The 23,645-nt window shown below is 40.1% G+C and overlaps 1 protein-coding gene across 1 annotated transcript; it reads right to left on the bottom strand.

The window, feature by feature from the left end:
- Window positions 1–533: 533 nt before the first annotated feature.
- LOC139723024 (G-protein coupled receptor Mth2-like) lies at window positions 534–3,862 on the bottom strand. The gene is given in 4 exon segments (XM_071634300.1): window positions 534–773; window positions 1,675–2,013; window positions 2,016–2,447; window positions 3,680–3,862. Coding segments are annotated over 4 exon segments (1,194 nt in total).
- Between the last annotated feature and the right edge of the window lie 19,783 nt (window positions 3,863–23,645).

Below are 23,645 nucleotides of genomic sequence, written 5' to 3'. Positions count from 1 at the left end.
CCTTAAGTAAACATCCATGTCTGGCGACTTTTCGTTGGTTTTGTGATGCAGGGTCACAATTATGTTTTCTTAGATAATAATAAAGTCACATTACGATTTCAGCGTGCGAAGATAAACAAAATCCATGACGAACTCAAAATATATAGAGAGCTGGTATCAAGAAACGCATATCATCGAACTAACACGTGACTAATGTTTAAAGTTAATGAGAAAGAAAAGAAAATAAATGGGTAAACGTAAGAGGGTAAGTTTTGTAATTTACGCAAGACATTCGTGAAATCTGCATCGTTTATGCACTTTGTTGATTTCTCAGTATACTGCGGCAAATTTTTCAGGTGTGTCGAGTGGCACTTGAAAACGTACGAAAATGTACTAGTAATTGATGTTTGAATATAGACATTTTGAACTACACATTAAAGATCAGCCTGCAGAACATTGATTATGCGAGTGCATTAATGCGTGTTGACATGTTGATGCTGATAACACACGTATTTGTGTGCGTAAATACGTTGCTTCAAATACCAGTTTCAATCTTATGACACACTGCTTACTCCTGACGATTTTGTGTCTGCCGCTGATGACGTCACTTCCTCGCCCTTCATCCCCAGTTTTTGTCTCCAGAGGGCGATGTTTCGCTTGTTGAATCCAAACACCAGCAGGAGAAAGACACCCTGAAGGGAGTTGACCACTGTAAATACATACCACAGCTCTGGGATGTTGGTGTAATTACAGATGTATGCCAGGGCCCATGTGAACCCCATGACTCCAGAGAGCTGTAGGGGTCAAAGTGACGATAGGATAATCCGAAAAATGATGATACCCATGATAATGATGATATTTGCAAGCATAGATTCATTTCAGCCACATTCATGTTGCATTACTTATCCTGATAACGTCACGAAACTTGGAGAATCTAAGCATGATCTATCAATGTGATGCACATATCATGACGTAATTAAGGATAATGTCAGGGGGCCAGACTATATCAGTTCTGATGGGTTGGTTTAGCATACAGAATGATATTTTGAAAGAAAGCAATCACGAGAAAAGAGTAGGAAATAAAGATAAGAAACACAAGAGTTTAATTGCAAAATGGACTAAGCGCATCCTGATACGTCTATCATATCAAGAGCAAAATAAAACCTCTTGTAAAAGCTTGTAACTTTTTGCAAATACTACGAAACTAGTTATAATTGTTACAGAACAAACCATTCTAAGAGGAATTAAAAGTTAGTTTGATGAAACTCGTTTTTGTAAGGGTTGCGATATCTTAAAAAGTAAGTAACACAAAGAGACCCTAACAAAAGGTGGATCCCTCCACTTCATTTATTTATTATTATTTACAATTGAAAGGAAAGTCAGTATGATATGAAGAGTAAAAGGGATTGTATAGTTTTTGCAAAGACCTAGCTTCATATTTCTTATTTTTATGAGATAATGAGAAACCTCATATGAAATATGCAAGAGCGTGTAAATCAAAGAGGAATTAAAAGTTTATTTAATAAACATTGGCTTTTAAACGGTTGAGATATCCACAACAAGCGATCCTAACAAAGACCGTTGGATGAATGCTCTTTGTATTTTTGTCATTTAATCAAACATTACAGCTAACATTTATGCAAAAGCCAACAAATTTACATTGAAAGCAGAAAGGAATTAAGAATTGTGCCGAACCTTGATGTACAAAGAAAGCTCCTCTTTGGCCTTTTCGATGTTAGATCTCTCTTTGAGTGCCCTTTCCGACGCTTTCTTGGTCAGTCGAATGCCAACTACGGTGTCTGTAAAGAGCACCGCGTTGCAAAACAAGATGCTTGCCAGGGGCACCCCAAATCCGTACACGCTGGCGCTGCCTCTAGGGAGTGCACACACGCCGTCCTTCCCGTAGCCAACTTCGAAGCTTGTGCAGCGGCACAGGTCCAAAGCAAGGAAGATGCCAACGATGACGGCAGGAGCGCCCCAGGCGTAGAGGGAGTAGCAGATGAAATGCCGCAGCGAGGTGGTAGTGCCCACCTGATGATTTTAGCTCTGGAACCAAACGTGCGGCAAAGGTCGATGGCCAAGACATTCATCCAGAAGAATATGGCGAGCCAGAAGAAGTGGGAAACGACGGCAAGAGTCTTGCAAAATGTATTCTCTTCACTCGTTATTTCACTCAGAAAGATAGACAGAAATACGACAAGCAATGACAGACAGAGTGAGAGAATAGAGTTTCCTGCCACGTTTCTCAGTCTGGGGAAAACGATGTACGTCGCGATGACAACCAATAGGGACAGAATAGAGAGAGACGTGCCCACGTAGGAAATTATATCGAGCCCCTCTGGCAAGTCACTTTGGGCTATACCACTCTTCTGCCGGCAATACCACGCGGATCCGTCCGCCATCAGTCTGAATTGAGTGGCATCAATAAGCTGGCTTTCTGAAGCCAACCTCAGAGAGAGAGCAATCCGCTGTCCGCAGTAACTATTTCAAAATCGTCTGCTCTGAATAACTGGTTACTGTCGCAAGCCGATGTTTCTGCTGTAGGACATTTCGCTGTTCCATTTTCGTGATGTACAACAACACTACCGTTTGCATACAATGCCCTAATTCTGAAGGGCTCCAGTAGCGTAGTGTTTGTCTGAAGAACCATAGGAGCTACGTCAGAGCAGTTCCACCCTGCTGGAGCCTCTACGACCAACTCGTACACTGATATGTTTCCTAACGACGGGGATCTGAAACAAGGTGGGTTCGTCAAGTTTGACTTGGTTGTTGGTCCACCCACAACATCTGAAATAGTCAGGGCGGTGAAATTTGACAAGTAATCATAACAGATTTGGCAGTCAAATATATCATTACCTGACTGACACTGACCCAGAGATTCATTTCTAATTATTTCTCCATAGATACCGCAGGAAATCCGCGAGATCGATGCGGCTTCAGGTTGAAATGCCAAATAGGATTCAAAGGACAGCGTACTCATAACATCAACTAGGTATAGTTTGAGTTCTTCGATAGAATCGACAGACGTGTTGAAGAACTGAGAAATATCGTACGTCGTGTACACTCCGAAGCAAGCTCGAACAATATCCGTGGCGGAGAATATGCACCTGTCGCACATTCCATCGTACGTAAATCCAGGCCAGCAGAATACTGGTTGGCACGTGCTTGTCAGTGGATCGAAAGCTTCGTTAGGTGCACATGAAGATGCCAACGTAGAAAGTTCATCTGAATTGAATAGGAAAAAGGTTGCTATTCCGTAGGGGGTTTCGACAGCTCTGTTTATGTTGTACTCTCCACAGTATTGCACTTGACTCTGACATACATCATGGCCATTACAGTACGCACACGCCATATTTTGGTATACAAGTCCCATGATCTGGACCGGTGCGAAATAGGAGGGACATGCTATATCAATGCCAGAACTTGTTGAGAAACTTGGTGCACATATTGTAACATCTGAGATATAACAAGGCCGTGGCAGAATATTGTCCGGTATATTTTCAGGGGGTTGATAAACAGCATAGCAGTCTTCTATGTCTTGTAACATTGCACTAGACGCTTCATAATCCATGCTTGATTTTTCATCTGGAAATGGAATCGTTTTACACTGCCACACAACGCGCCATGGTTCCATTTCAAGAAAGAATATTGTGTGACACAAGGCGCAGTACACATTCCTAAAATGGCCGATGCTTCGCACCGTCACCGGAGTAATGAAATGTTTATCCTCGGCGGTGGGATTTTCGCATTTGATGCGGAGACGGCTCCCCTGCGGGACTTCGTCAGGGCAACGGGATATCAGCTGATACAAAGCACTGTGTGTCCGAATGTTGGCAAGTTCCACGCAAGACATGTACGGGATGTAATCGTCTTCCCAAGCCATTTTCTCGGGGCGGGGATCGTCTGGGAATGGGAATAACTGCTCATGAAAGGCCTCGACCGCATCTACGTCTGCACAACACTCGTTGTATTTGGCGCAGTCTTCGTCGCACTTACAGGGACGTGTCCACCAACCGACGGCACAAGTCTGTTTGTTGAATTCTTTGTTACACGTTTTCGGTAGAGTGAATTCGGTGCCGTTTTCCATACATACAATCGTGTCTGACAGAGGAGGACAGAGTTTAAGGGGACGTGGTGGGGGGGGGGGAATAAAAGAAGACATAATTCCTGTCGATATTTTATGAAATGTTCATGTCTGCAAACATAACATTTTTTTTTATTGAACAAAAAAAAAAAAAGAGATCAAGATAATTTACATTTGATGACTGCCTTGTTTACAACGTCTCCAAGCGGGGAATACTCAAACTACAACGTCGTAAATGATATCAGTGCGTTTAGATACATAAATACGAAGTCAAAAAGTAAACGTGAGTGACCCGAATGACCGGATTTATCACACCCAATCAATTATCTCCCATAGAGAGTAGATAAGAACAATAAGAACATTTTTACACCCCGACCCTGTCCAGCGTCGGATATTTGTTATTCCGAAGAGTTACTCATGCGAAAATGAAATACGGTTCGTCATTCCAATGGTTCTTTATTCTTAAACACATACATTCCTCCTATGTATATAGTTCGTTAATCCGAAAAAAGAAACAAAGTTTCTTATTTCGAAGATTCGTCTATCCTAAAATAAGGTTCTTTTTTTCAGAATGTGCGTTCAACCAAAGTAAAAAGAAAATAAACTCGATTTAAAACAAAAAAACCTAGAATGAAGGGCCATTTTTTCCAGTTTTCGCATGAACGAACCTTCGCAATAACAAGCCTATGGGCAAGAAAGTTCAATTCACAACGGATAAACTGACGTTATAAAAAAAAATGTACCTCAAAAGGAACTCACTCTTAGCAACTTTTAGCAAAAGGATTTCATCGTATTTCAGAGTCAAATTCGTTTTGATGCGTGGTATGGTTGAATTGACTTGAATTGGATTGAAATGAATTGAATTGATGGGGTTATTACTGAAAATAGAAGCCCAGAGGCTTAAATACATTCAGTTCAATCACAGTTTAATCTCAGTGTTTCACAAATAATAATGTGTTTACAATAAACAAATTAAGAAAGTATACATAAAATCATACATATATCAATCTAAACCAATTATACAACAGAAGAAAAAAAAAAACTACTCAGCATCAACACTTCATTTTTTCAACACTGGATTATCTATAATTAGAAATAAACACCTTAATATGAGCACTAAATTAAAAAGAAAATACAGAAAGAAATTTTACAGAAAGTTCAAGAGAACACCCCATGAATTGTAGGTTGACGTTTTACGCTGATATTAGCCCTAATTTCAAGAAATTGCTGCAAAACGAAATCTCTGCGTGATATGTGGTATATCTACTCACGCGGAAACTCAACGACATATCCTTTAATGAACGGACCTTCTGTCCCGATATATAGGAGAAAGACAAACATTCATCTTCTACATGCAAAAGCTAGATCACGCTGGGCTGTTGGTGTTCGCTGGCAATGCGGAATACAATTCTGATTGGCCAGAACCAAGCATTCAACATGCCGAATCCAAGATCGAGAAATCAAATGGCGTAGATACAATAGTTTCTCCGACCGCAATGTCTTTGTCTATTGTGTCGCATAGAATGGAGAAGCCAGAAAGCAATTAATGGAAAGAAGAACCCAGTTTTGCTCATACTACCCAAGCATGACTCAACAAAAATAAAATGAAGAAGCTCGACTACTGTCATTAGGAATATGATATTTCGCTATTTAATTAAAAGAAAGGAATTGTCATAAAATATTCCAATTACCCTAAGAGAACTCAAATCTTTAATGCTCGTGTACTTTTTTCCCATTCCATTTAGCTATTCTATTCCTTTGAAAAAAATATCACAATAATGATAACGTCACAAGAAAGCTGCAATAAGAAAAACAACTTAGAAATGTTTTGTTTGTATCTGTTTTTCACATAACGTTTCATTGAAATTGAAACAAAAAGTGGAAAAACAGCTTATCATGCGTTTTTGGCAACTTATGATTATGCTTGGCTTGGAAAAAAATAGGTCCCATTGTTAAGAGGTTCGGATATTTGTATTACAGTCATTATCATTATCATGAATAAACACAGGTATTACTATACTTTTTTCTTGAAATTGTGAGAATTTAAGTCCCCCCCCCCCCCCAAGTTCCAGGGACTTTCCCATTTATCTCATTCTCAATATTTCACTTTTTATCTTCAAGAGATAAAAAGAAAGAGACTTTGTCCGAGATCACAAAAGCTGGCATCATTTCACGAATAACAATCAGACGGGTTCTTCATCATCAATTGCCATGAAGACAGTCTCGATTAAAAGAAAAACTATATATGGAACCGTGTCTCATTTTCTTGAAGTCTTTACAGGTTGACGATCCAGTTCTCTGTTTAGGAGATTTAATGCATCCCTCCCAGCTATAGAAAAGCTATCTGAGTGAAGGCCGTCAAACCGTAATATGAAAAATGAATAACGTAAAATACAAAGAGTGCAAACGGAAGAAGTTTATTCAAAGGGGATGGCTAGTAACTGATCAGTGGGAATCAGTGGGAATGCTGGGGATGATTTTTTATTTTCTTGTGGGATTCATTTTAGAGTACATTATATATCTACTGTTGTGTGAAAATTATTTGCTTCAGAACGGTCTCATATTTAGGTAATGTGCAGTTTAATGCCCCGTCACTGTAAAGGCATGCTAACCTGGAAACATTTAACTGCACATTACTTGAATATGAGACCCTTCTGAAGCAAACAATTTTCACACAACAATAGATATATAATGTACTCTTAAATTCCATAAGGATTGGAACAATCATCCCCCAGCATTCCCATTGATTCCCACTGATCAGTTACTAGCCATACCTTTTAAAGGCACAGGCCTACCAGTACCTTTAGTAAGGATTTTGATTTTGGTCTGTTTGACACCACGTATCAACAATGGTCAGCAACGTTAAAAGTTAAAGAGTCCTTTCCCCATACATATGAAATTATTTTTCACACACACACACAGACACATAGGATAGAATGTGAAAGCAAAAATATAACACTAAAAAAGAAAGAGAAAAGTGCACACGAACACCATACACAAGCATTTACACCGTACACATACATACACATACGTGTACTGCGTACAGATAGTGATATAGATAATACTAGGTGTTTCAAAAACCATTTCCCACTTTTGATTCTTAATAATTCAAAAAATATGTATCAGATAACACTGTCATTAGTATGAGTGATAGCTGAATAGTATAATTTGGTTGAAGGTAGTTTAAATATGAAAGCATAAATCAATTTCATGAAATCCATGATTAATTTCACAGTTAGGTTCCAGACTTTGCTCGATTTCCAACCCTCTGTACAAAATTTCACTTTGCACAGGGGTCAATGGGTGTGTATGGGAGTGTCTGGTTAACACCCTGACAATGGTCCTCAACAAAGGCCAGGGCCCCGTTGCTAGAAACTTTGCGTTTAAACGCAACTTGCAACTGATTGTCACTGGCCAATCAAAATCATTGTTGCATGCATGTCTTCTTAATAGGGCAGACCCTGAGCCAATCAGAATGGTTGTTTCAAAATTAGCGATTATTTGCAATTGATTGCAACTTTCTTGCAACGGGGCCCAGGGTTTGAATGCTTCATTATTTATTCATGAGAAATTCCTCTATCACAACTAGTCTTTATTCAGCCTCTGGCAGCATATGTGTAAAGTCAAACGCCTGTCGATACTGTCGTTGAGTCGCGAAATTACAATGAACACCTTCTGTTCTATCGTAAACGTGGTGACAGGAAGCAAAGCAAATCATTTAGAGTATATATACACTTGTGTATATGGAGCCTTAAATAAATCTACTGTGAAACAAATCGCCCCAATGATAAATGCTGCTGAACTCTTTACCAAAAATGATCTCTTTTTATCGAAAAAGCGAAAAAATTTGTCGGACTATTTAATGAGTAGACAGTTGTATTAAAATGAGGAACTGAAGATCATTTATGCTTATTTATATCCCAAATTTAGTGATATGTGAAGCAAAATTTGAAAATGAGTGCCAGGAGGAATGAAATGTGGTGTTTGCAAGCACATTACCGTGCATGAATTCAGACTAGCAGTGCCCAGGGCAATCCACATGAATTATTGATTAATCATTCATGTGCCAGGGAGCGCGAGACTGACGCCTAGTCAACAGGTGGTTCAAGCATGTCCATTGTTCAGGGCCATTGTCAGCACACACTCACATACACATCATTGGTTCCTGTGCGAAGTTTAATTTTTGTACAGAGGGTTAAAATTTGACCAAAATTTGAAACCTTACTTCAAAATCAATCTTAGATTTAATGAAACTGATTTATGCTTTCACGTCAAAATTACCCCCAACCAAATTGTACACTATCCAGCTATTACTCATATCAATGACAGTTTTATTGAATGAATAGTTTTTGAACTATTGATGATCAAAAGTGGGAAATGTTTTTTGAAACACCTAGTACATTTGAAGAGTTTGTTCGCAAAAACGGATAAGTCCATTTTTGAAGATTTTGAAGTACGGTCTCTGTCATAAAGTACAAAATAATACCTTTTAAATGATATATTGGTCACTACATATAAAGGTACATTTTTGAATTTATGGTCAAAAGAAGCAAAACATTCTTATTATTCTCTTTAGTTTTCTTGGCCTTTAATCGCAAATATCTCCATCTGGAAAATATGGACTTATCGGTTTTTGCGAACAAACTCTTCATTTATAATCATAGCGAAGTGTGTGAGGTGTGTGTGTACTTGTGTGGTGTTGGCGTGTGTGAGAGTGCCCGCACGTTCCCGAGTATGTTGGTGTATGCTTAGGGCCTTTCACGTAAAGGCCCCCTCACACCTGAGCGAATTGCCTGAAATATGACTTGCGATGGTTGACGAAAGGCATTTTTGGAAAAATCGTTTTCAATGGTAATTGATAGTAAGTCATATTTACCCTTCGTGTCTGGGTTCGTACACCTTCTGAACTAACAGTTGCGATTATTCAAATTCGCACAGGATTTTTGAACATGTTTAAAATTTCCCGACGAATTGAAAAATCGTCTGTCATTCGCATCTCTTATTTAGTCTGCGGTAATCGTTCGTTTATCGTTCGTGTGCTATCGTCACGCATAGTCCCTCATTGCGCTTTTGCCAAGGTGGACCGATCTCGAAAGAACTCTAAACGAAGCAACACGATGACTAAATATGACTTGCGCATAGAAACGAAGAAACGTATTTTCGCTTGCCATCTTCTATGCGAAGGGAAACTAAGATTGACTTTTACTAAATTTGAAAGGCGATGCATACACGAAGGCAAGTCTAAGAGATACTATGACAAACTATGGATTGCGAAGTGATACGAATACGAGCGAATGACCTGACGAAAAAATTGGCGAATGCTGAGCTGCTCTCTGTGACCAGCCACTCACCACGCTACTCATATATAAACATTCCACCCGAAAGTTTCACAGTTTCTTCAGAAAAATGGAAGATGCAGCCCGCCTCAGAGTCCAGTATTTACTCGCAATGGCTCAGAATGAAGTTATACATCAGCAGCTGAACCTACACCAGTTCATCAGAGGCCGCTTCAGATGGAGACGAGGCTTCAAACAACGTCGTATCTGGAGAAGGACGTGGCTGAACCCTGCCAGAAGAAGGGCTTTTGGGATCTACGACCAGCTGTTGGTTGAGCTCCGAAGAGAAGACCCTTCGACTTTTAAGAAATTTCTCTGCATGCCCCCTGAACTCTACGATGAAATACTGGAGAGGGTCAGAGGAAGAATCAGGAGGCAGTACACCTGGTACAGGAAGCCGCTGGAAGAAGGTCTCAAGTTGGCAGCTACTCTCCGTCATCTTGTGTCTGGCACCAAGTACTCCGACATGCCGTATGGATGGAGGGTGCCTGAAAACACCTTATCTGTAGTGGTGAGGGAAGTGTGTCAGGCCATATGTGACGAGTATGCAGATGAAGTCATGACAGCCCCTTCAACCCCTGATGGATGGAGACAACTTGCTGTTGGATTCTACAAGCGGTGGAATTTTCCCCATTGTGTGGCAGCTATTGATGGCAAGCATGTGGCCATCAGGAAGCCTCCTCTGTCTGGCTCGCTTTACTACAACTACAAGGGCTTTTTTAGCATTATCCTGTTGGCCGTAGTGGACAGTGACTACAAATTTGTCTGGTGCGATGTTGGTGGTAAGTATGATACAGTAGTGGAAAGGGAGTCAATTTATGGGTAATTCAGATTTGTTATCACCTCACCTCCATTGTTACTGTTTTTATGTTTATTTTTTGCTGAAATAATAGCAATTAGGGCAATTCATCTCAGTTTTTGCTTCATACCCTTTTTCGTCTTCAAAAACGTGCTTTAAGAATAATTGATAATGTTGGATATTTATTTCACATAAATGATGTTTTGTGTATAAGCAAAAATCTGAAATTGATTGATTCGTTTCATTATAATGTTGATGAGCTTTCTGATATTTTTGCACATACACTGCATGTTCATAAGAAATAACTCTCTTCCTAGCTACCCAACTCGTCATCGTGATGACTATCACATTCCACATACTCGCACAATTTTTGCGAAAAAAACATTGATGTTTACAGTGCCAAAATACTGGAATCTTCCGGCTGATTTTACTGTGTATCTTTGTCGTCCTTTAAATGCTAATATAAACAACACCTGTGAAATTATGTTAAATCATCTATTGTTATATATATCTACATGTATGGTTGCCATGCAACGGCTCTACATGTGAATATCTTGTTCATTCCTGTGCCCTCTGCTGTCGCACTCTCGTTATCCAGCCTAGCTGTATTCATGTTTTCAGCTACACTTCGTGAGTGCGACGGCAGCCGGCTACAAGAGTTGTCATACTAGTAACATTATTTATTCATGGCGGCTGGCTGGCTGTTTTAATTTTCATACAATCTTGCCTTCCCATTTGCAAAAACATTTCTCTCTCTCAGCACCTATGACTGGCACGCACATAATTGCAGGTGACTTCGCACTATGTCCTCTAAATCATTCGTACTTTGTTATAGGATGGTGCTATCAACATTATGCATGCCTCCCTCATTCACGTTGTATATTTGAATTTCCAGTATATCTTGTATATAGACCGGTTTATTAGCGTACTCAATTCACTAAATAATTCTATGCATACCCAAACAAAGGCTGTCCCTGACAACCCGAATTCCCGACATAGAATAATTTATTCCATGTAAAATGGATTCTGAGTTCTGAACCTTCATTTTAATGTCCAGCTTATTGGAATATATCATTATGTACTGTATGAAATAATATTTGTAACCATGCACTATACTGATATTCTTTGGTCTTTATGTCATTTCAGGCTATGGGTCAAGTGGTGATGCTCAGATCTACAACAACTCTGAGTTCAAGGAGATGCTGGAGGATGGCTCCATCAACTTTCCAGAACCAGACCCTCTCCCCCATGACAACGTTGGCATACCATATTTCCTGGTGGGAGACGATGCCTTCAGCCTGACAGAAAACATGATGAAGCCCTATGGTCAGAGGGATCTATCCAGGGAGCAGAGAATCCTGAACTACAGATTATCTAGGGCTCGTCGTGTCTCTGAGAATGCATTTGGAATTCTTACCAACAGATTCCAGATCCTAGCCAATAAGATGAACCACTTGCCATCAACAGCCAGACTCATAGTCAAGACCTGCTGTATCTTGCACAACTTGATGAGGATGCGCTACCCAGCCATGAACAACGCCCTGGTTGACAAAGATGAGAGACAATCCAATCCAGTCCCTGGATCATGGAGGAGAGGCCGCAATCTTCATGACACCGTCATTGTCACGGGCAACAACACCCAGAACAAGGAAGGCAAGAAGATCAGGAACCTACTGAAACACTGGTGCAACTCTGAAGTAGGAAGTGTTCCATGGCAGGACAGAATGGTCCCCTAGATGTCAAACCAAGTCAAACGCCAGAAACTAAGGGAGGATGTTACAAATAAAGTTGTGTTTATATTTGAATTTGTGTTGTGTTTAACTGTTTATTATTGAGTATATAAATAAAAGAACGACCCAAGTCCATGTGGTTTCATTTTTTTATGAATAAAAAAAAACAACTAAAGTATTATTCTAATTTGTTCAATAACATAATAAATAACTAAATATATGGTATATCATTGTTAAGTAAGAGTAAGTGTACAGTTTTACTAAAAGTTCCCTTCAAGTTACTCGTGGGGGTTTCTTTTGTGTGATGGCCTTGGTTCATTCTTGTACTCATAATGGACTTCGGTCGTTCTTACATTTTTATTGTAGGGTGGTATGTGTGTGTTAGTGTTGTGTATACCGGTATGTGTGTGTCTGGGCGCGCGTGAGTATGTGGGTGTGTGCATGTGTGTGTGTGTGTGTGTGTGTGTGTGCGTGCGTGTGTGTGTGGGATGTGGAGTATGCATGAGTTGAATGCGGGACATGTGTACTCCTATAGAATATGATTGAGTTCGTATGTGTGTATGTATGTGTGTAAGTATAGTTACTACAATATAGTGACTATGATTGAAAAAGAATCACAAAATTCAAATGTAAGAAAGTTTTTAATCAGTTATAAACTTTCAAGTACAAAGTGAGTTACATTGTACTTATCTCACGATACATTAAGATGTATGACATACAAACAATCAAATGTTATGGTATAGACAGTCACTTGGATGCCGATTTACTAGATTCGGTAGTGGGTGACTCTGAGGCAAATTACAGATTTACAGAGTCAGGTGGGGAATTATCCACTAGCTGGGATAGGTCCAAGTTGATGCCTGATGACATTAATGCCATGGTGGTGATAGTGCTGGGGTCTGGTCCTTTATTAGAGCTGCTAGGCTGTGACTGAGACTGCCCAGGTTCAGACTGCTGCGGCTGATGGACATACTGCTGTGGTGAACCTTGGTACTGCTGCTGTTGCTGATACTGCGGCATCCTGTAGCAGTATTGCTGCATATATCCCTTGCCAGCAGACTGCCAGATACTACCTGGAGGTGGGTTGGGAATCCAGTTGAAGGGGTGGGGCTGCCACTCGCCATACCCACAGGCACCACTGGACTGCTTCTGAGTGTACTGCATGCCACTGCCACTGGACTGCTGACTTGACTGCATACCATTGCCACGGGACTTCTTGGGCGTTGGTGCTGGTCTCTCCTCGTCCTCTTCCTCATCTGCAGTCGAGCTCTGGTACTTGAGCAGAAGAGCCTGTACCTCCCTCTTGAAGACCTTGTACCGGCCCTTGGACATCGCCCGCATCTCACCGATGAGGTACGTACCAAAGTTGTCGATGGGGTCCATTGACTTTGGCTCTGTAGCTTTGGCGATGGATTCCTGGATGGCAGCCAAAGTGGTAGCACTGTCAGCAGCAACTTGTTGTAGGGCTTCCAGGTCTAGTTCCTCGGATTCCTTGTCCTGCATCTTGGCCTTGGCTTTGCCCTGCTTCTTGGCAGCCTCTTTTCCCTGCTTCGCAGCCTCTGTCTCTGCAGCGGCCAGATCCCCAGCATTGTCATCTATGATCTCCTTCATCTGAAATGACATAATAACAAAGGAAACATAAATAAATGAAATGTGACAAATATTTATAAAGGATTCATGTATACTTTTTTCATATAATACTTACACTTTTCACGGGATCCTTGTTGGTGGTGGGCCTCTCCCGCAGGTATGCGAATTTGGTGAGGATCCAGTTTTGCTTATAGGGGAGATCCTCCAGAGCATCACCAGACTTGGTCTTTGCCAGCTTGGTGAAGGTATCCCTCATCCCCTTCCACCATCCTCGATGTCAGTCACTGGAATATTAAAAAAAAATATTATATCAATATTATATTTCTATCATATGGATTATTCAGTGTACAAGGTACTTCTGTAACTTCATGCTACCGTGTCTCATTAAGTTATTGCTGGGAATGTGTAACCACCAAATATTTCATTAAAGGAGACCTCTCAGATTTTGACATTTGAACAACTATAAATTAGTTATCTCGGACAGAGTTTCAGAATTTCTTGATAATTAGGATGAAGAATAAGAATATTTCAAAATGGGGCTCAAGGAAGCAGAACAAAAAAAAAGAAGGCATGCATATTTATTACACACAGGTGAACTCGCAAGCAAGCGATATTGTACATGTAATAGAATTACACTGCCTACATTTCTGAAATAATATGTGAGCCTCCTATGTCATCATTTTTGTTCAGTGTAATTTGTTTAAGGTTTTTTCAAAGTATTGTTTCTCTGCCCAATAACCACAATAAATTCCACAAATCTATACATACAGTTGTCGATTCATTCTGTGAAATTATGAAAACCGTGTGGAATGTCCCTTTAAACACCTAGTGATAACTGTTCAGCTAAGTCTGTTGTATCAAATGCATCTTATTGTTTACTGTACACAACCTTCTATCAGACATGTGGGGTCAAGAATTCATAAGAATTAGTATTTTAAACATCCATGAACACGTTGAATGGATGCAAACTGGTAAAATCATACACAGCGTGTAAAATCAATGTTTTATAAACATATTTAGAGAGTTAGTGTTCATTTCGTTTTGCCTGGAATTGGCAGCTCAATATTTTATCAACTTTTCAGCAAATTAAAGATGATCCTTAATTGTTGTGACTAGTATGAGATATTTACCTGAGACCTGGGCAGACTGGGACAGCTGCTGTAACAAGGACTGGCGGACGTCCCGGTTCCCATAGTCTTTGTGCCGAATGTCCCACAGCGACCGATGGTCCTTAAAGAACTCCACCATCTCGTCCTCATTTCCCGCATGTATGTCCTTGCGATAGTTGGACCGCCGCTGCCATTTCTCTCTTTCTGCCACCAGACTTAAGCCCACCATCACGGTTTCCTTCTCGCCACCACATATTGTCTGACTGTAAAAGACATGAAGAAAAACACTTATTATTATAATATAATATTATTATAATAAATTATTGTAATAAATACATCACAAGATTACAATAATTGTTACTAGTAACCGAATTGTAATACTACCTTGTGCTGGTGCCTGGTTGTGGAGTATCATCTCATCCTCATCATCACCGCTGGCATTACTAGCAGCATCCTCTTGATGTTGGCGTAGAGGCGGCGTTGGAGACCGTGCGGGCGTAGGAGAGCGTGACTGTGGACTGGCAGACGGTGATCGTGCCTGTGCAGGACTGTCAGGAGGAGGCGGAGACTGTGGTTGTGAGCATCCCGAGGTTGTGGATTTCTTCCCGGTTGATGCAGTCTTTCGTGCGTTCCTTCTGCCTTTGCCTCTTCCTTTCATGTTGATTCTCTGGCCGCAAAGAAATCTGGATGCACCTGTTGGTCGCTTTTATACTCCCTGAGGAGCGCACACGCACGTACGAGAACGCCTGATCTATTCTTTCGTCTTCGTTTCCAATCGCACGCCATATCAAACCATTGCTCATTGTTCGTACGTCTTATCGGGTAGTATCAACCATTCGCTCGCCTTCGGCCGCAATTCACTCAAAGAAGGGAACCGAAAAATCGTTATCTTTCGCATGTCATATCTTTCCTTCGCTTACCGTTCGTTAATCATATTTGACTTTAGTTTATAATCGGATGATCTGAAGGCAATTTTATTTGAAATCGTTGAATTCGCGCGCATTTCGTGCGTTTTTCCCATTCGTCGCCCTTCGTCCCCCTACATTCGGTTAGGTGTGAGGGGCTTTAACGTTGTTGTGATATATCTGCGTGTCTGCGAAGTACTGGTTTGTTAGAAAAAGGTATCATAATAAATTTCACATTGTAGCGTAATATGTAAATGGATTTTTTTTTTCATCATTTAAGAATTTGATATCTTATCTGATAATATCCTGTTATTGTTTTTCATAGACGATGGAAAGGCACTCTTATAATACTATAGTCAGTATTTTTTTTCGATTAAATTCAAAGACATACCTTCTTAATTTTTTTTTCCTCTCTCTGTGTGTTTGCCTGGCGGTCTGTCTCTCTGTCTGTTTCTCTCTCGCTCTCCATGTATTATATATATGTGTGCGTGTGTGTGTATGTGTGTGTGTGTGTGTGTTTGTGTGTGTAAGCATAATAATATGTACATATTTATATACACACTTCATCGAAATATAAATGACATTACAACGAGACTTTTAGCAATTTACATTCGATTTTTAATACTTGAACCTACGCTCAACAAGCTTGCTTCTACACTGTAAAAACATCGGTGTTAGATTTAACACCACGGGTCTTAAATCTAACACCGATGAAACTTTAATAGAGGACCACACCCACAGGTGTTAAAAATGCACTGTGATGGTGTTGAAAAGTGTTCACCTGACACTTCGTGGTGTTAATTTGACACTGTACCTGGTGTTATTTTGACACTGTACTGGTGTTAATTAAAAAATGACACCACATGGTGTTGATTTGATATTTGTTGGTGTTAATATCAATGGTTTAACAACCGTCCAGCTTCAATAAGATACCGCACCAGCTGGTGTTACTTTGGTGTAAATTTATTTTCACGTCTTTTCAAAAATCTTGTATTTTAATGTAAAATTCTTGATCGTCTTGTTTAAATTAAAAATCAACAAGAAGTGCAGTTACTAAGAAACTCTTCAAAAAACAGTTTAAAATTTGGAAATGACACCCGGAGGTGTTAATTTAACACCATAAATGAGCGCCGAAAATTTAACACCAGCTCGGTGTTCACTATTTAACACCGGACTTTTTGCAGTGTATTAAAAGTAGGTTCCATCATATTTCTTTAGAATTTATTCTCAGTTTCAAACTTTCATAGATTGACCTATACGTTCTATGTGTGTGCAGTATTCTACCATGTTTCCTAGCTGGATATCATGTATTATTTCATTTTGCTATGGTTGATGTATTTTTTTCACCGAGAAAATGAAGATAAATTGAAATTCAAATTCTCATTGAAATTCATTCTGGTGATTTGACAAAATGGCAAGGCCTCAAAAGAGTAACGCTCACCCGTCTATAGAATTAAGTGTTTACTGACCTTTAATCATATTTATTCGTCTCTATCTCCAATCGCGGTGATTTCATTAATGTCACAAACATTTCTAAGAAAATGATCTGAATAGTCATAAGAGTTTATAACAAAAAAGAAACAGATTTTTCATTTTTTTTTTGTATGGACTACCAAAATAAATTTTAGGGCTTATTTAGGACAAAGTAAAAGTTAAGTAGGGGCTGTAAAACTTTTAACGACGAAAATGTGAATTACATTGCATTATTATGTAAATAAATCAATATCTCTTTTTTTAAAGAAAGCAGCAAGCAGAAGTCTGAATAAAAACATACAAATTGATCCAGCGATACTATATTACTACGGTTAAGATATCTAACACATGCTAACTCAACTCCTACTTAACAGCTTTATCTGATAGATAATTATGGTTTCGTAGGTAATCATAAAGTCACATTACGATTTCAGCGTCCGAAGAAAAACAAAATCTGTGACGAACTCAATATAATGGAGAAATGCTACCAAGAAAAACGTATTATTGGAGTAACAAGTAACTAATGTTTAAACTTTATTAGAAAGAAAAAAAAACAAATAGAAAGTAAGAGGCACATGAAAATACAAGGAACTCTAAAATCCCTGCTTTTTTGTAATTTATGTAAGATATTCGTGAAATCTACATCATTCTGCTCTGTTGATTTCTTAGTGTATACTACAGCACACTTTCCAGTTGTGTCGAGTGACACTTGAAAACCTACGGTTAATGCAATAAATGTTTAAATGCAGACGTTTCGGAGTACATTAAAGGTCAGCCTACAGAACATTGGTTACATTGCATTCATGTGTGTTAATTGGTGATGCTGATCACACACGTATATGTGTGCGTGTACGTTGCTTCAAATACCAGTTCCAATCTTATGACACACTGCTTACTCCTGACGATTTTGTGTCTGCCGCTGATGACGTCACTTCCTCGCCCTTCAGTCCCAGTTTTTGTCTCCAGAGGGCGGTGTTTCGCTTGTTGAATCCAAACACCAGCAGGAGAAAGACTCCTTGAAGGGAGTTGACCACTGTAAATACATACCACAGCTCTGGGATGTTGGCGTAATTACAGATGTATGCCAGGGCCCATGTGAACCCCATGACGCCAGAGAGCTGTAGGGATCAAAGTGACGATAAGATAATCCGAAAAACGGTGATGTCCATGATAATGATCATATTTGCAAGCATCGACTCATTTCAGCCACAATCATGTCGCATTTGTTATCCTGATAACGTCACAAAAGTTGGAGAATCTTAGCATGATCTATCAATGTGATGAATATATCATGACGTAATTAAGGATAATGTCAGGGGGCCAGACTATATCAGTTCTGATAGGTTGGTTTAGCATACAAATTGATATTTTGAAAGAAAGCAATCACGAGATAAGAATAGGAAATAAAGATAAGAAGCACAAGAGTTTAATCGCAATATGGACTCAGGGCATCTTAAAGTGTAAGTCCATCATATCTAGAGCAAAATAAAACCTCTCCACTGATACTTAACTTGTAACAAAACAGTGAATAATCTTTAATTTGGAAATTTAAAATGCCCCGTATTTCTTTATATTATTTGTATATTTAGCAGCTTTAATCGCAAATGCCTTAACTTAAGGGAAATGGGGTTAAAGGGCTGGTATAGTATCGCTGAGGATGAGGATTGAACTTGTAACTCTTTGCAAATACTACGAAACCAGTTATGAATGTTACAGAACAAACCATTCTAATGGGATTTAAAAGTTAGGTTGATGAAAATCGGTTTTGTAAGGGCTGCGATATCTTAAATCTAAGTAAAACAAAGAGACCCTAACAAAGGTGGATCCCACCACCTCTTCATTTATTCATTATTATTTACAATAATTGAAAGGAAAGTCAGTATGATATGAATAGTAGAAGGGATTAGTTTTTGCAAAGACCTAGCTTCATATTTCTAACTTTTTGATGAGATAATGAGAAATCTCATATGAAATATGCAAGAGCGTGTATATCAAAGAGGAATTAAAAGTTATAATGAAAACTGGCTTTGAAATGGTAGAGATATCCAACACAAGCGATTCTAACAAAGACCGTTGGATTAATACTCTTTGTATTCTTGTCATTTCATCAAACATTACAGCTAACATTTATGTAAAAACCAACAAATTTACATTGAAAGCAGAAAGGACTTCAGAATTGTGCCGAACCTTGATGTACAAAGATAGTTCCTCTTTGGCCTTTTCGATGCTAGATTTGTCTTTGAGTGCCCTCTCCGACGCTTTCTTGGTCAGTCGGATGCCAACTACGGTGTCTGTAAAGAGCACCGCGTTGCAAAACAAGACGCTCGCCAGGGGCACCCCAAATCCGTACACGCTGGCGCTGCCTCTAGGGAGTGCACACACGCCGTCCTTCCCGTAGCCAACTTCGAAGCTGGTGCAGTGGCACAGGTCCAAAGCGAGGAAGATGCCAACGATGACGATAGGAGCGCCCCAGGCGTAGAGGGAGTAGCAGATGAAATGCCGCAGAGAGCTGGTAGTGCCCACCTGAATTTTAGCTCTGGAACCAAACGTGCGGCAAAGGTCGATGGCCAAGACATTCATCCAGAAGAATATGGCGAGCCAGAGGAAGTGGGAAACGACGGCAAGAGTCTTGCAAAATGTATCCTCTTCACTCGTTATTTCACTCAGAAAGATCGAGAGAAATACGACAAGCAATGACAGACAGAGTGAGAGAATAGATTTTCCCGCCACGTTTCTCAGTCTGGGGAAAACGATGTACGTCGCGATGACAATCAATAGGGACAGAATTGAGAGGGACGTGCCCACGTAGGAAATTATATCGAGTCCCTTCGGCAGGTCACTCTGGGCTACACCACTCTTCTGCCGGCAATACCACGCGGATCCGTCCGCCATCAGTCTAAACTTACTGGAATCAACAAGCCAGCTTCCTGAAGGCAGCCGCAGTGAGAGATCTCCGCTGTCCGCAGTAACTATCTCAAAATCATCTGCTCTGAACAATTGGTTACTATCGCAAGGCAATGCTTCAGCAGTTGGACATTTCGTTGTTCCATTTTCGTGATGCACAGCGACACTACCGTTAGCATATATTGCTCTAGTTCTGAAGGGCTCCAAGACCGAAGTGTTTGTTGTCTGTAGAACCACAGGAGCTACGTCAGAGCAGTTCCATCCTGCTGGCGCCTCTACGACCAACTCGTACACTGATATGTTTCCTAACGACGGGGATCTGAAACAAGGTGCTTCCGTCAAGTTTGACTTGGTTGTTGGTCCACCCACATCCTCTGAAATAGTCAGGGCGATGAGATTTGAAATGTAATCATAACAGATTTGGCACTCATATACCTCATCAGTCCACCGACACTGATCCAGAGATTCGTTTCTCATGATTTCTCCATAGAAACCGCAGGAAATCTGCGAAATCGATGCGGCTTCAGGTTGAAATACCAAGAAGGGTTCAAAGGACATCGCACTCATGACATCAACTAGGTATAGTGTGAGTTCCTCGATAGAATATATAGACGTGTTGTATAACTTAGAAATATCGTGGGTTGTGTACACTCCAAAGCAAGTTCGAACAACTTTATCCGTGGCCGCGAATTGGCACCTGTCGCTCATGTCATCGTATGTAAATCCAGGCCAGCAGAATACGGCTTGGCATGTGCTTGTCATGGGATCGAAAGCTTCGTTAGATGCACATGAAGATGCCAAGGTAGAAAGCTCGTCTGAATTGAATAGGAAAAAGGTTGCTATTCCGAAGGGGGTTTCGACAGCTGTGTTTATGCTGTACTCTCCACAGTATTGCACGTGATTCTGACATACATCATGGCCATTACAGTATGCACACGCCATATTTTGGTATACAAGTCCCATGATCTGGACCGGTGCGAAATAGGAGGGACACGCTATATCAATGCCAGAACTCGTAGAGAAGCTTGGTGCACACATTGTAACATCTGAGATAAAACAGGGTCGTGGCAGAATATTGTCCGGTATATTTTCAGGGGGTTGGTAAGCAGCAAAGCAGTCTTGTATGTCATGTAACATTGCACTGGACGCTTCATAATCCAAGCTTGATTTCTGATCTGGAAATATGGTTATTCTGCATCCCCACACAACACGCCATGGTTCTATTTCAAGATAAGATCTTTTGTGACACAGGGCGCAGTACACGTTCCGAAAATGGCCGATGCTTTGCACGGTCACGGGAGTTGTGAAATGTTTCTCCTCGGAGGAGGGATGTTCGCAGTTGATGCGGAGACGGCTCCCCTGTGGGACTTCGTCAGGGCAACGGGATATCAGCTGATACAAGCCATTAGGTGTCCGGATGTTGACAAGCTCCACGCAAGACATGTACGGGATGTAATCGTCTTCCCAAGCCATTCTCTCGGGGCGGGGATCGTCTGGGAATGGAAATGACTGCCCGGCTACCGTCTCCACTTCATCTACGTCTGCGCAGCACTCTTTGTATTTGAAGCAGTCTTCGTCGCACTTACAGGAGCGTGTCCTCCAACTGACGGCACAGGACTGTTTGTGGAATTCATTGCTACACATTTTCGGAAGAGTAAATTCGGTGCCGTTTTCCGTGCATACAATCGTGTCTGACAGAGGAAGATAGAGTTTGAGGGGAGGTGGGGGGGGGGGGGGATAAAAGAAGACATAGTTCCTGTCGATATTCTATGAAATGTTCATGTCTGCAAACATAATATTTTCTTTTTTTTTTAACTGAACGAAAAAAAGAGAACAAGATCATTTACATTTGATGACTGCCTTGTTAACAACGTCTCCAAGCGGGGAATACTCAAACTACAACGTCGCATATGCTATCAGTGCGTTTAGATACATAAATAAGAAGTCAAAAAGTGAACGTGAGTGACCCGAATGACCGGATTTATCACACCCAATCAACATCTCCCACAGAGAGAAGATAAGAACAATAAGAACATTTCTAAACCCTGACCCTGTCCAGCGTCGGATGATGTTTGTTATTCCGAAGAGTTATTCATGCGAAATTGAAATACGGTTCGTCATTCCAATTGTTCTTTATTCTTAAACACATAAATTCCGCCTATCTATATAGTTATTTAATCCGAAAAATGATACAAAGCTTCTTATTTCGAAGATTTGTCTATCCTAAAACAAGGGTTTTTTTTCAGAATGTGCGTTAAACCAAAGTAAAAAGAAAATAAACTGATTTGAAACAAAAAACCTAAAATGAAGGGTCATTTTTTTCATTTTCGCATGAACGAACCTTCGCAATAATGAACTGTAACCTATGGGCAAGAGAGTTCAATTCACAACGAATAAACTGACGTTATTTAAAAAATGTACCTCAAAAGTATTTTCACTCTAAGCAACGTTTAGCAAAAGCATTTCATCTCATTCCAGAGTCAAATTCGTTCTGATACGTGGTATGGTTGAATTGAATTGAATTGGATTGAAATGATTTGAATTGATGTTGTTATTACTGAAAATAGAAGCCCAGAGGCTTAAATACATTCAGTTCAATCACAGTTTAATCTCAGTGCTTCACAAATGATGTGTTTACAATAAACAAACACAAATTAAGAAACTATACATACAATCATATGTTCACCTAAACCAACGACATATACAACAGAAGAAAAAAGACTACTCAGTATCAACACGTTATCTTTACAACACTCGATTATCTATAATTAGAAAAAACACCTTAATCTGAGCACTAATAAAAAAAGACAGAAAGAAATTTAACAGAAAAGTTCAAGAGAACAGCCCATGAATTATAGGTTGACGTTTTACGCTGATATTAGCTCTAACTTAAAGAAATTGCTACAAAACGCAATCTGTGTGTGATATGTTGTATGTCTACTCACCGGAAAACTCAACGACATATCCTTCAATGAACGGACCTTCCGCACCGATATATAGGAGAAAGATAGCTGAGATTACGCTCATCGGAACTTTCATCAAATCCATCGATGCAGCCAAAAAGACCAGGTTCATTCTCATTTAAGGCCAACGATGTGCAGTAGAGTAAAGACGAAACAAGCAATGCGAGGCTTTTATATCCTACTCTCATAAAGGTGACTGTATAATGGTGTTAAAGTTCAAGCAAAGGAGTGACTCTGCCACTCCCCTGGATAGTTTCCTTCCACTATGATATTTCCCCGTGATGTACGTACACGCAAACGTTCATCTTCTACATGCAAAAGCTAGATCACGCTGGCCTGTTGGTGTTCGCTGGCAATGCGAAGTACAATTCTGATTGGCCAAAACCAAGCATACAACATGCCGAATCCAAGATCGAGAAATCGAATGGCGTAGATACAATAGTATCTCTGACCTTAATGTCTTTGTCTATTGTAGAGACAAAGACATTGGGGAAGCCAGAAAGCATGGAAACGCAATTAACGGAAAGAAGAACCCATTTTTTGCTCATGTTACTCGGGCATGACTCAGCAAAAAAAAAAAAACAACAACAACAACAACCAAAAAACAAAACAAAAAAAAAACAACGAAGACATTCGACTACTGCCATTACGAATCAATATTCCGCTGCCTACTTAAAAGAAAGGAACTGCCATAAGATATTCCAATTAGTCTAAAGCAAGAGAAGGCATATCTCTAAAAGCTCGATTTGCACTTCTTAATGTAATTTTATCTC

The sequence above is a fragment of the Diadema antillarum genome, unplaced genomic scaffold (assembly GCF_040938485.1).
Source record: "Diadema antillarum isolate AM-2024a unplaced genomic scaffold, OU_Dant_1.0 scf00000180, whole genome shotgun sequence".
Lineage (NCBI taxonomy): Eukaryota > Metazoa > Echinodermata > Echinoidea > Diadematoida > Diadematidae > Diadema > Diadema antillarum.
Note: the sequence above shows the minus strand (reverse complement) of the source record. Positions and strands in the feature narration are given on the sequence as shown.